This window comes from Erinaceus europaeus, chromosome 4 (assembly GCF_950295315.1).
Source record: "Erinaceus europaeus chromosome 4, mEriEur2.1, whole genome shotgun sequence".
NCBI classification, from domain to species: domain Eukaryota; kingdom Metazoa; phylum Chordata; class Mammalia; order Eulipotyphla; family Erinaceidae; genus Erinaceus; species Erinaceus europaeus.
In genome coordinates this window covers 13,023,480-13,035,564 of record NC_080165.1, presented here as the reverse complement: position 1 = coordinate 13,035,564, position 12,085 = coordinate 13,023,480, and the positions used below count along the sequence as shown (strand labels likewise).

The 12,085-nt window shown below is 49.0% G+C and overlaps 1 protein-coding gene across 5 annotated transcripts in view; it reads left to right on the top strand.

Moving 5' to 3' along the window:
• The window catches only part of CDYL (chromodomain Y like), a 220,922-nt gene extending 211,759 nt beyond the window's left edge, over positions 1-9,163 (top strand). For all 5 annotated transcript variants that reach the window (XM_060188752.1, XM_060188751.1, XM_060188750.1 and 2 more), the window contains 3 exons: positions 536-746; positions 4,079-4,222; positions 7,577-9,163. In XM_060188752.1, the coding sequence (XP_060044735.1) occupies positions 536-746; positions 4,079-4,222; positions 7,577-7,735 (514 nt within the window). In that variant the 3' untranslated portion in view covers positions 7,736-9,163. The remainder of the gene's footprint in view (positions 1-535; positions 747-4,078; positions 4,223-7,576) is intronic.
• Positions 9,164-12,085: the final 2,922 nt, after the last annotated feature.

The window sequence follows — 12,085 nt, the reverse complement described above, 5'->3', positions numbered from 1 at the left end:
CACGGGCAAGTGGCTGCACGGCTTGCTCATCTCTCGAGAGTTCTCACGCGTGAGCCTTTCTCTGAGCTCCTTTTCTCTGCATCCTACGTCCCTTCGTCCAGTTCTGTGTCAGATTAGGGAACAACCTTTTATTTCCAAGTATGATCAGTCGGTAATGCGCAGTGTGTCCAGACCCAAGCCGCCTTCCCCGTATCGACATCCTGCAGCCCGGTATCCCAGTCTGCTGTGTTTTCCCTAGGAGGGCTTCTGGGTTGCTCATCTTATATCCAGAGCACGTTTGGGCCCCTTAGTGCCCTAAAAGGATGAAGGGATGAGATGGAGACACTGACTGTAGGACCTAAGTGCCAGCTGCAGACACAGAAACCACCTCTGTTGTCCTTGTGATCTTAACAGCCTGGCCTCCTAATATATGGTACATAACCCCTGGTAGGTCAATGCTGGGGAAGCTCTTGGGAGACTTTGTTGATGTAAGTTGACCCCTAACATAACAATAATAGCTACTTGTTTGTTTGTTTTGTTGTTGTTGTTATTGTAGGAACTTTGTGAATACTTTCATCCAGTTTAAGAAGCCCATTATTGTAGCCGTAAACGGCCCAGCCATTGGACTCGGAGCATCCATTCTGCCCCTTTGTGACGTAGTTTGGGCCAACGAGAAGGCTTGGTTTCAAACTCCATATACAACCTTTGGACAGAGTCCAGACGGCTGTTCCACTGTGATGTTTCCTAAGATTATGGGCGGAGCATCTGTAAGTACCACTCTGCAAAGAAGGAAAAAATTCTAGAAGACTTGAAGTCTGGCCTGATCGCCAGCTTTGGTTTGTCTGTTTTGGTGTCATTCTGTGGGAGTTTCTGTCCCATGTCCTGGTGATTTAGTCACATCCACTGACTCCTGTTATTCAGAAAGTCATGGGTTTCCATGTTTCGGTTCATAGAATTTTTTAGAACACTGCTTTTGCATCAGAGAAGGACCTCATTCAATAAGGAATCTGTTTTTCTGCATAATTAGCACTGGAGATTTCATAGGAAGTACCTAGTTTGTAAGTCCAGCACCCGCAGAGCAGCTCGCTTGGGTAGTATACTGCTTTCCCTGTGTAACCCAGCCCCCGCTGCCTCTACTTCTCTGTCTCTATCTTAACTTTTTTTATATTTATTTATTTTCCCTTTTGTTGCCCTTGTTTTTTATGGTTGTAGTTGTTGTTGTTGTTAATGTCATCGTTGTTAGAAAGGACAGAGAGAATGGAGAGGGATGGGGAAGACAGAGGGGAAGAGAAAGATAAGACACCTGCACCTGCTTCTCCACTTGTGAAGCGACTCCCCTGCAGGTGGGGAGCCGGGGGCTCGAACCAGGATCCTTACGCCGGTCCTTGTGCTTCATGCCATATGCGCTCAACCCGCTGTGCTACCACCCGACTCCCTTCTGTCTCTATCTTAAAAGGAGAAAAATCTCTTCACGAAAGTTCACTGTAACGTCCAGCCAGCTCTTGGGAGCCCATTTCATCTGGGGCCTGTCACGGGTGCACCAAGGTCTCCTCCTCAGGTCCCACTGAGTGTGCACTCGCTGTGAGGACTGTTGTATGCTGGGTAGCGGCCCTGCAGTAGAGGGCATTCCCCAAGAGCCGATGCCAACGGCACTGCCAGTCAGTGGGCAGCAGGACCTCTGGGGAGCCTCAGCTCCATCACAGTTGCCCGATGCCTTTCACGCCTGCTTCTTCATTTGTGTGGCAGCGCCTCTCGGTCCCAGGGGCCTCTCTCCTCCTGGATGTTCCGTGAGGAGCAGTGCAGTGCAGTGAGGAAGTGTGTGTGCCCTCACTAGACACCATCGCTCCCAGCTCATGTCCCTGCACCAAGACCACTGGCACACTGCCCTGAACAGAGCCCCTGGCCTCTCTCTCGGGCTCGTCCCGACGCGCTCGCATCTGGTCCTCGAGAACAGCAGCAGCCCGGAGGCCCCAGGTGCCATGCTGCCGAGACACCTCAGCCCCCATGTCCTTGCTGCCGGAGACACAGTAATACATTGGGTCTGGGGCCTCTCGAGCTGGCACTGCCCCACCGACCTTGGTCTCCAGATACCCCACGGCCAGCAGCTGCTGGGGCTATGCAGAGACACATCCAGATGCCCCCTGCGTGTGGTGGGTCAGGAGTGAGGAGGGAGCAGCACCTCCGAGTGTGCCCAGGACCCAGCTGTCTCAGAGGCCGCCTGTTATCTGAGCAGCTCCCTCCTCGTGAGCACCCTGCTCGCTGAGCCTGTTCCTTTGGTCGTCTGGAGAGTGAGGTGTATCTCGGGAAAGTAGAGATTTGTCTGAGCCCCTAAAGCTCTATGATTCTCAGAGACTTCAGTTGATAAAGGACAAACAAAAGTGTCGCCACAGAACATTGTTCTCTTAGATAAGTTCCTAGTTTTATTATCTTGATCATTTTATTTATTAATGGATAAAGGCAGAGAAGTTGAGAGGGGATTGGGGAGAGAGGTAAGAAAGAGACGGAGAGACACCTGCAGCTCTGCTTCACCACCGGGGGGGGCTTGAACTCGGGTCCTTGGTGTTGTAGTTTGAGCACTTAACCAGGTGCACCACCACCTGACATGTTTCTCGTTTTTAAGCAGAAGCAGATGTTAGTGTCCTCCATCAGGTCACGCGAAATAGCTGAGGTAACTGGTCCCTGTACACGGCCCTCCCGGGCAGGCTGGGATTCGTTAGTAGCCATGTTGGAGGCAGTCAGGCTTCGTAGACGTCCAAGTGATAAAATGGCGCTACAGCTTACACTCCAATAGAAACATCACCTCGGAAACTTGTCCGCATACAGAAATGTCATCCTTGGCCTCTCAGATACAGAAGGTGCCATGTAGTAAGTAGTCCCACAATGGTCCAGATCCCTAACATGACAGGTTTGCACCTTAGATCTGCCGCACCCCATAAAGAATTTTGGTTCATACTTTCAGAGAGGTGAATGTTAGGGAAGGATGACCAGAGGGTCCTGACCTCCAGGACCTGGAGAGAGAAGAGGAGCAAAGGGGCTGGGGGTGGGGGGAGGACTCTCAGAATAGCAGGTGTGACTTAGAAAGACAAGGCAGGGCCGTAGCAAAATGGGCAAATAAGGGGCCGGGCAGTGGCACACAGGGTTAAGCGCACATAGTGCAAAGTGCTAGGACCCACACAAGGATCCCGGCTCCCCACCTGCAGGGGAGTCACTTCACAGGCGGTAAAGCAGGTCTGCAGGTGTCTGTCTTCCTCTCCCCCCTCTGTCTTCCCCACCTCTCTCCATTTCTCTGTGCCCTATCCAACAACGACGACATCAAAAATAACAACAATGATTTAAAAAAAATAATACGAAGGCAACAAAAAAAGGGCAGGGGGGAGTCTCCAGGAGCAGTGGATTCGTGGTTCAGGCACCCAGCCCCAGTATAACCCTGGCAGCAAAAAAAAAAAAAAAAGGAAGGAAGGAAGGAGATGGGCCAATATATATAAACGCCGATGGTTATAGAAATAATAGTCAGGGCGGGGGTAGATAGCATAATGCTCATGCAGAGAGATTCTCCTGCCTGAGGCGCCAAAGTCCCAGGTTTGATTCCCCCTTACCGCCGTACGGCAGAGCTGAGCAGTACTCTGGTACTCAGCCCGCATCTGTGAGCTTGTCAGGACCACTAGTGTCCAGTCCAGGGGGTGGGGACACAGAACTCTGGTGGTGGCGAAAGTGGAGAATTGTACCTGTTTCCCCATGATTTTTTGTAAATCAATATTAAATCACTAATAAATCTTTTAATCAAAAAACTGTTCAGTCAGAAACCAGCGTTCTGGTTATTCAAACTAAGCTCATGCGTGGAGATGCTCCGTGTAGGGGAGTAGAAGGCCGCGCCACCAACTTCAGATAGCAGACTGACCTTATTATGAGATAAGCCTCGTATGTTTTGTCCCCCTCCCCCCCCGAAATCTGCTGGTTTGTGCATGACTTTTTGTATGCCAGCTTGAATGCTCTTTGCAAGGTTGATGCTGCACCGGTTTGACTTTTGGGGTGAACGTTGGATCGGGTCATGTGCCTCCCTCTCCCTCCCGCTGACACCCTTCTCGTCTCTTCCTTGCAGGCAAACGAGATGCTGCTCAGTGGGCGGAAACTCACGGCGCAGGAAGCGTGCGGCAAAGGCCTGGTGTCCCAGGTGTTCTGGCCGGGGACCTTCACCCAGGAAGTCATGGTTCGGATCAAGGAGCTGGCCTCGTGTAATCCAGTCGTAAGTCTCGCGTGACTGTGTGTATGCAGTGTCCTTTGCCTCAGGCATGAAGGTCCTCCCCCGCACAGCCACCTCCCTCAGACTGCTCGGCTCTGCCTCGCTCTGCTGCCCTTTGGGACACGGACCTTTTAACTTGAAAGTGTCCTGTCAGTCCATAGAAACACACCCAGTTAAAGAGCTCCGACCAACTTCCAAAGCCCTTTTATATAGTCACGTGTTCATTTTGTCCCCTCAGTGAAATACTGTCTTTCTTAGTAGGAAGAAGTCTAGAGAGACAGGGGAGAGGGAGAGAGAAAGACATACCTGCAGACCTGCTTCTCCACTTGTGAAGCTTCTCTTCTGTAGGTGGGGGAGCAGGAACCCCGGTCGTTGAGCATAATAACATGCATCTGACTGGGCATGCCACCACCTAGCCCTAAAAAGTCAGTTTAACTAAGCAGAACTGGACTGGGCTTGGTGTACTGCACCAGAGTAAAGGACTGGGGGTGGGGGTGGGGGGTGGTCCTGGAACAAGATGACAGAGGACCTAGCAGGGGTTGAATTGTTGTGTGGAAAACTGGGAAATGTTATGCATGTACAAACTATTGTATTCACTGTCGACTGTAAACATTAATCTCCCATAAAGAAATTTAAAAAATAAATAAAATGTACAGCTGACTGGGGGAACAGCATAATGGTTATTATGCAAAGTGACTCATGCATGTGGCTCCTGTCCCCAGCAGCACTGTAAGCCAGAACTAAGCAGTGCTCTAGTCTTTCTGTGCCTTTCCCTTTTATCCTCTTTCATTAAAAATCAAGTAAAATATTTTTAATGTAAGAAAAACAAGTTTAGGGGCCCGGGTAAGCGCACATGGCACAGAGCTCAAGGACCAGCATAAGGATCCCGGTTCGAGCCCCCGGCTCCCCACCTGCAGGGAGTCACTTCACAGGCAGTAAAGCAAGTCTGCAGGTGTCTGTCTTTCTCTCCCCCTCTCTGTCCCCCTCTTCGCTCCATTTCTCTCTGTCCTATCCAACAACGACAAGAGCGACAAAAGGGGAAAAATGGCTCCAGGAGCAGTGGATTCATAGTGCGGGCACCGAGCCCCAGCAGTAACCCTGGAGGCAGAGAGAGAGAGAGAGAGAGAGAGAGAGAGAGAGATTGAGGAAGGGAGGAAGAAAAACAAGTTTAGGTGTTCTGGGGTTTTGTTTGTTTTTGGTTTTTTGCCACCAGGGTTGTCACTGGGGCACCATGCCAGCACTATGAGTCCACCGCCCACGGCATCTTTTTGACAGGACAGGGAGAAATGGAGAAGGATGGGGAAGCTGAGGAGAAGAGAGAGTAGCCGAGAGGGCGGCACAGTGGGCAAAGCAGCGGACTCGCAAGCATGAGGTCCTTTGTTCAGACCCCAGTAGCACATGTGCCAGAGTGATGCTCTAATTCTCTCTCTCTCTCTCTCTCTCTCCTCCTCTCTCTCTTGTAAATCAAAATAAATATATAAATAGATACTGGGGGAAAAAAAGGAGACAGAGGAGGAAGAAGAGAGAGAAATACAGACACCTGCACACCTGTTTCACTGCTCGTGAAGCGTCCCTCTACAGGTTGGGGAGGGCTTGAACCTGCTGGGTCCTTGCCCATGATGACATGTGCCCGTCACCCACTGCAGCACCACCCAGTCCCCAACACTAAATACTTAAGTTCCTTTTTTTTTTTAATTATCTTTATTTTTTATTGGCTAGAGACAGCCAGAAATCGAGAGGGAAGGGGGAAGATAGACACCTGCAGCCCTGCTTCACCACTTGTGAAGCTTTCCCTCTGCAGGTGGGGGCCAGGGGCTTGAACCTGGGTCCTTGTGCACTGTAACCAGGTGTGCTCAGCCAGGTGTGCCACCACCCAGCCCCACTAAGTATGTGCTGGCCAGCACTCAGTCCTGCCAACACATTGCATTTGACAGATTATATGGTGAGATGTTTTGTTTTTTAGTTAAGTTTATTTTTATTTGATAGGACAGAGAAATTGAGAGGGGAGGGAGAGATGGAGGAGAGACCCCTGCAACACTGTTCCCCCCTCACGAAGCTTCCTTTCTGCAGATGGGGAGCGGGGACTCGAACCTGGGGTCTTTCTTGTGCATAGTGAAGTGTGCATTTACCCAGATGCGAACTACCGGCTCTGAGATGGGGGTTTTTTTTTATTACTATTATTTTTCCTTTTGTTGCCCTTGTTATTTTTATTGCCGTTGTAGTTGTTACTATTGATGTCGTTCATTCTTGGATAGGACAGAGAGAGAAATCGAGAGAGGAGGGGAAGACAGAAAGGGGGAGAGAAAGAGACACCTGCAGACCTGCTTCACTGCCTGTGAAGCAACTCCCCTGCAGGTGGGGAGCCAGGGGGCTCGAACCGGGATCCTTATGCCCGTTCGAGCCATGTGCGCTTAACCCATTGCACTACCTACCACCTGACTCCTGAGATGGTTTTGTTTTGAGGAGAATCTTGTGTAAACTCCACTCAAAATAGTGTTCAGTTGAATCAAACCAAAGGAAATATTCCCAAGCTAAAGTTTTTCCCTTGTTCCCTGGACTCCTGTATCTCTGTCTGGGACGGCGGTGATCTGAGGGGACACAGGGGTCAGCCTGAAAACATGACTGAACTGTGGAATGAAAGCCAGAGAGAGAGAGATGGTGGGTACAAGAGCAGAGGTACATACATGCATGCATACACGACCGAGAGGAGCCTGGGAATCCGATGGTGCAGTGGTTTTGGTAGGACACACGAGACACACTAGTCTGCTCGCCTCCCGGATAGAGACCGGAGGAGTGCGTTCATAGGCTGATTGTACTTCTGTGTATATTTACGAGGAACATTAAAGCAGTGCCAGTCTCAGAGTACGTATTCTCGCTCATTCTGTCTTCCACAGAGGAGCGGAGAGACTTGGTAGACGTTCTCCTCTCTTTCCTCGATTTCTCCTTTTCTCAATGTAAAATGGGAGCATTGGGCCATCCACGAGGTGCCGTAAGGGAGGAAGAAACTGACATAATCCTTGTCACAACCGGCCCTAGTTACTGACACTGAGCTGACTTGAGGGAGTGTTTCCCACCTGCAAGGCCGTCCCATTTCCACCCTGTATCGCAGGAGGTGATGTTGAGGTTGGGGCCCAGCGCGACTTTGGAGGAGGCCTCCAAGTGCTGAGAACAGCCAGGTTGCAGGCCCACCCTGAACACGCCCAGCCCCATCAAAAGTAGCAAACTGACCGGGTGGGTGGTGTGAAGAGCACTTCACCCCGTGTCAGCCCCGCCGTGGCTGGCATCCCTGAGCACAGTGTGGCGACGGCCCCGTGGCTGGGCATCGGGGAGCGACGCTGAGTTCTCTGCCGTCCACAGGTGCTGGAGGAGTCCAAGGCCCTGGTGCGCTGCAACATGAAGACAGAGCTGGAGCAGGCCAACGAGCGCGAGTGTGAGGTGCTCAAGAAGATCTGGGGCTCGGCACAAGGCATGGACTCGATGCTCAGGTACTTGCAGAGGAAGATAGATGAGTTTTGATGGCTCCGCCTGCCCGGCACTCAGGGGCCAGGCTGGGCCCCGCGGCCTGAAGCACATCGCCATGTTGCTCATGCTTTGGAAGCAGGACTTGAAACATCTAAGCTATTTATTACCAAGGAGTTTTTCAGTACTGTGACTTTAAAATAAATAACTACAAAACTCCTTTGCCCAAACGTCATGATTTGATATTCACTATACACAAGTATAGAAATGTAATACTGAGCTCTAGGCTGCTCTTTGAAGCTCTGATTTCTGTCTCCCGACTAGTACTGTATAACAAAGAACAGTGTATTTTGCTGGCTTGGGGTGGCAGAAAAGTCTGGAGTAACGTCTGTTTTTCCTGATTTTGTCCTCCTAGAACACAGACTCTAAAGACCTATTAGCCAGCCTCATCTGCCCTGTCCCAGATGCAAAGATCTGAGACGTGCCTTTCTTTCCAAGAAGGTACTCTTACCTCAGAGCCGGAAAATTCTAGTCAGAATTACTTTTTTTAAGACAAATATTTTCTGATAAAACCCCACTTACAAGCATACCCCCCAGATTACGTGTATGCTAAGAATCTACGCTGAGAATCCATGGATTCTCCTTTTCAAATTGTGTTCAGTTCTTACCCGGTTAGTGTGAAGAAACCACGGTCTCTAGAGAAAGCTTGGTTTGTGGTACTAGTGAGTCACTGAACAGCCTAAGTTACAAGGTAGTCCTAGTGAGGTTTTAATAATTAGTTTTTCTGACCCTTTAAAAAAAATAACTACATAAGTGCTTCTTGTTGCTGGGTGAGAAAAAAGACTTTATATGCAGTTTTGGTTTTGTATTTGCAGATTTGATTGATGTATTACACCAAAAAAAGTATTTTTATGTTTATAAAGTGTAATTTTTAGGCTCACTTAGAATATATTTTATTTAATAAGTTAAAATTCTTTTGGCACACTATTAAATGCTGAAACTTGTTTTTAAAAAAAAGAAAAGAAAAAAACTACCTTCTATCGGACGTTCAATGTTCCATGTCTCGGCGTCCGCACAACGCACTGAGGCCGTTGTGGTGTCCGAGACTGCCTGTGTCCATGGACTCCACATTCCTTCCCAGGAGTGGGAGTGATTCCTGTTCACAGATGCCTACTACTAGTTAGGCTTGCAATCATATTGAATGTATGAAGAATGAAATAGTCAAAATCTTATTTTTGTACAGTTTTGAAGTTTATACTTAAAACCGACCACCTCCCGACCGTGTGGAGAGCTGTACAGAGTGTAAATCCGCCTTTACCTTGGATTGGTTGGTGCAGTATTTTTTGCATCTGTGGGACCTACTTTTTTTGTTGAGTAGTTTGAATTCTATATATAAACTGTACAATCTGTAAAGTTTTTATAGAATAAATATTCAGCTGTGAAAAACTGGTTAAATAAAACTAATATTTCTTAACACATTTAAAATGTTTGATTTCTTGATGTTTATTATTGGGTAGAGATAGACATTGAGGGGGTGGGGGAGACAGAAAGGGAGGGAGAGAGACAGAGACCACTCTTAAAGCTTTCCCCCTACAGGTGGGGAGCAAGGGCTTGAAACTGGATCCTTGTGCACTGTAATGTGTGTGCTTAACCAGATGCAACACCTTCTCTGATGAGTCTTCACCCCTAGAGTTTCTCGTAAAATATTTACTCTTTTTATGAAATGTTCACCTTGCCGTTCAACACGTGTACAGCTTAGAGAATCCCAGAATCCTGTGTAGCTGACACCTGGAGCCTGAGTAGGGCAGTGCAGGCTCCTCCTGCCAGGCAGCTGCATCTCCCTCACCCGCATCTGGATCACCGGTGCTTGGTGTTTGTTCGTTGCCTGGCTCTGTGATTTCACAGCACGCCACATACATTAGTACTAGAGGTTCTAGCAAGAACAGTTAGACAGGAACAGGAATAAAAGGCATCCAGACACGTGAGGAGCACGCGCTAAAGAATATATGCGTGAGGGAGGTGGGGACGTAGCTCGCCAGATACAGAGGGCATCCTTTGCCATGCCAGAACCCAGGTTCAAGCCCCAGCACCACACAGGAGACGCTGTGGCACTGGCGGATGTTCTGGTGCTGCGTGCTCGTGCGTGCTCCATCTCTCTCTCTCTCTACCTCAAGAGAGGGAGGAGTGAAAAAGTGACCCAGTGGGGGATGAAGTCACTGTCTGAGATCAGACTCCATCGGGAAAAAGAGGACACACAGGTGCAGTCTGCTGGGAGTAGTAAATTCAATAAGACCACTGGAGTCAAACTCAGACAAAACTCAGTTATATTTGTATATGCTGATTGTAAGCCATCTGAAAGTGAAATTTTAAAAAACAGAACAAATGCCAAGGAAGATTCAGACTTGTATACTAGAAATGACAAAGCACTGAGAAGAGAAAGTAAAGACCTAAATAAGTGGAAAAGACATTCATGGATTAAAGGGCTTAGTCTTTCCCATTTTGTTGCCTTTGTTGTGGTTATTGGTATTGCCGTTATAGCTGCTTTTGGATGGGACAGAGAGAAATCGAGAGAGGAGGAGAGAAAGACAGCTGCAGACCTGCTTCACCACTTGTGAAGTGGCCCCCCTGCAGGTGGGGAGCTGGGGGCTCAAACCGGGATCCTTGTGCCGGTCCTCGCACTTTGCGCCACCTGCACTTAACCCACTGCGCTACCACCTGCACTTAACCCACTGCGCTACCGCCCGCCCTGCCCCCCATTCAAGATTTTTAAGTCAGCCTAGGTGTTGTATAACCACTATGCTATCTACCCCTGCCTTTATATCTCAAATTGATTATATCTCTAATTGATCCAAAATAAGCAAGAAAGAAAAGTACATATGTAGCTGATATGATCAATTGCCACCAGAAAATACTAGGCATTAGAGCAGGGGCCAGACGGTAGCACACCCAGTTAAGAGCATATATCACCATGCGGAACGATCCAGGTTCGAGGCCCCGCTCCCCACCTGCAGGGAGGATGCTTCATTGCTCGTGAAGCAGGTCTGCAGATGTCTTCCCTTTCTCCCTGTCTCCACTTCCCTGTCAATTTCTCTCTGTCCTGTCAAGTTAAAGTAAGAAAAATGGCCACCAAGAGCCATGGATTTGTAGTTCTGGCACAAAGGCCGAGTGAGAACCCTGGTGTCAAAATATATATTAGGCGGGGCAACCAAGAGGTAGTTCACCTGGTAGACTGCACATTTTGCCACTCATGAGGACCTGGGTTAGAGCCCCTGGAATCACAAGGGAGCTCCATGCACAAGGTACACTCACTCCCTGGACAGTGAAATGAGGCTGTAGTTTGTCTCCTCATTCTAACTACTGAATAAAGTCTCCACTGGGGATAAAGAATGGTGCAGGCCTGAAATCTTAGGGCAAAATAGTGAGCAGGTATTTTAAGAGAACACGTTCCCTGAGCATTGATTACAATATACATCATAATTGATCTTTTGGGGGGCTGGGCGGTAGCGCACGTGGCACAAAGCACAAGGACCAGTGTAAGGATCCCGGTTTGAGCCCCCAGCTCCCCACATGCAGGGGAGTTGCTTCGCAGGCAGTGAGGCAGGTGTCTGTCTTTCTCTCCCCCTCTCTGTCTTCCCCTCCTCTCTCCATTTCTCTCTGTCCTGTCCAACAATGACAACATCAGTAACAACAACTCAATAAGAAGAACAGTAATAAACAACAAGGGCAACAAAATGGGGGGGGAAATGGCCTCCAGGTGCAGTGGATTCATAGTGCAGTCACCAAGCTCCATCAATAACCCTGGAGCCAACTATCCACCGTTGGTACTTGAACCTGATCGTAAAGATAACCGTAGGTAGATATGTGCAGACAGCGCCTGTAGGCCTGGCTCGGTACTATTGGCAGCTTCAGACACTCAGTAGGGGTCTTGGGAAGCAGATGAGGAAGGACTGGTGAACTTAGCATTTCCTGATGTGTCATTTTGTGGAGACGGGGCCCTCATCTCTGCAGTTTCACTGTTCCCAGCCACTTCCTGAGTTAGAGCTAGAGGGGCTGGATGGATTCATTGCACCTTCCATGTGGAACTGGAGCTAAAACCTGGACTTTGTACGTGACAAGTCATTCGTTCTACCCAGGAATCTGTCTCTCCAAGGCTTTGTGTCCTGTTTAGTTTTTTCCCACTTGGTATCTTGTGTCTCAAGTCAGGTAACAGAGTGTCGGGACTGCCACAGCCAGGCCTTCCTGCAGGAAGTAGTGGGGTCCTCCCATCAGCCTCTCTTCTTCGCCCCTCTGTGTCCAGAATCTATTGGATTGTCAGAGAGGTTGTGACATTTTTTCTATGCAGAAACGTGTAGTGACTTTTCCGACAGCCCAATAGCTTCCAGCCCGGAAGCAGATCCGTTTTCCTCT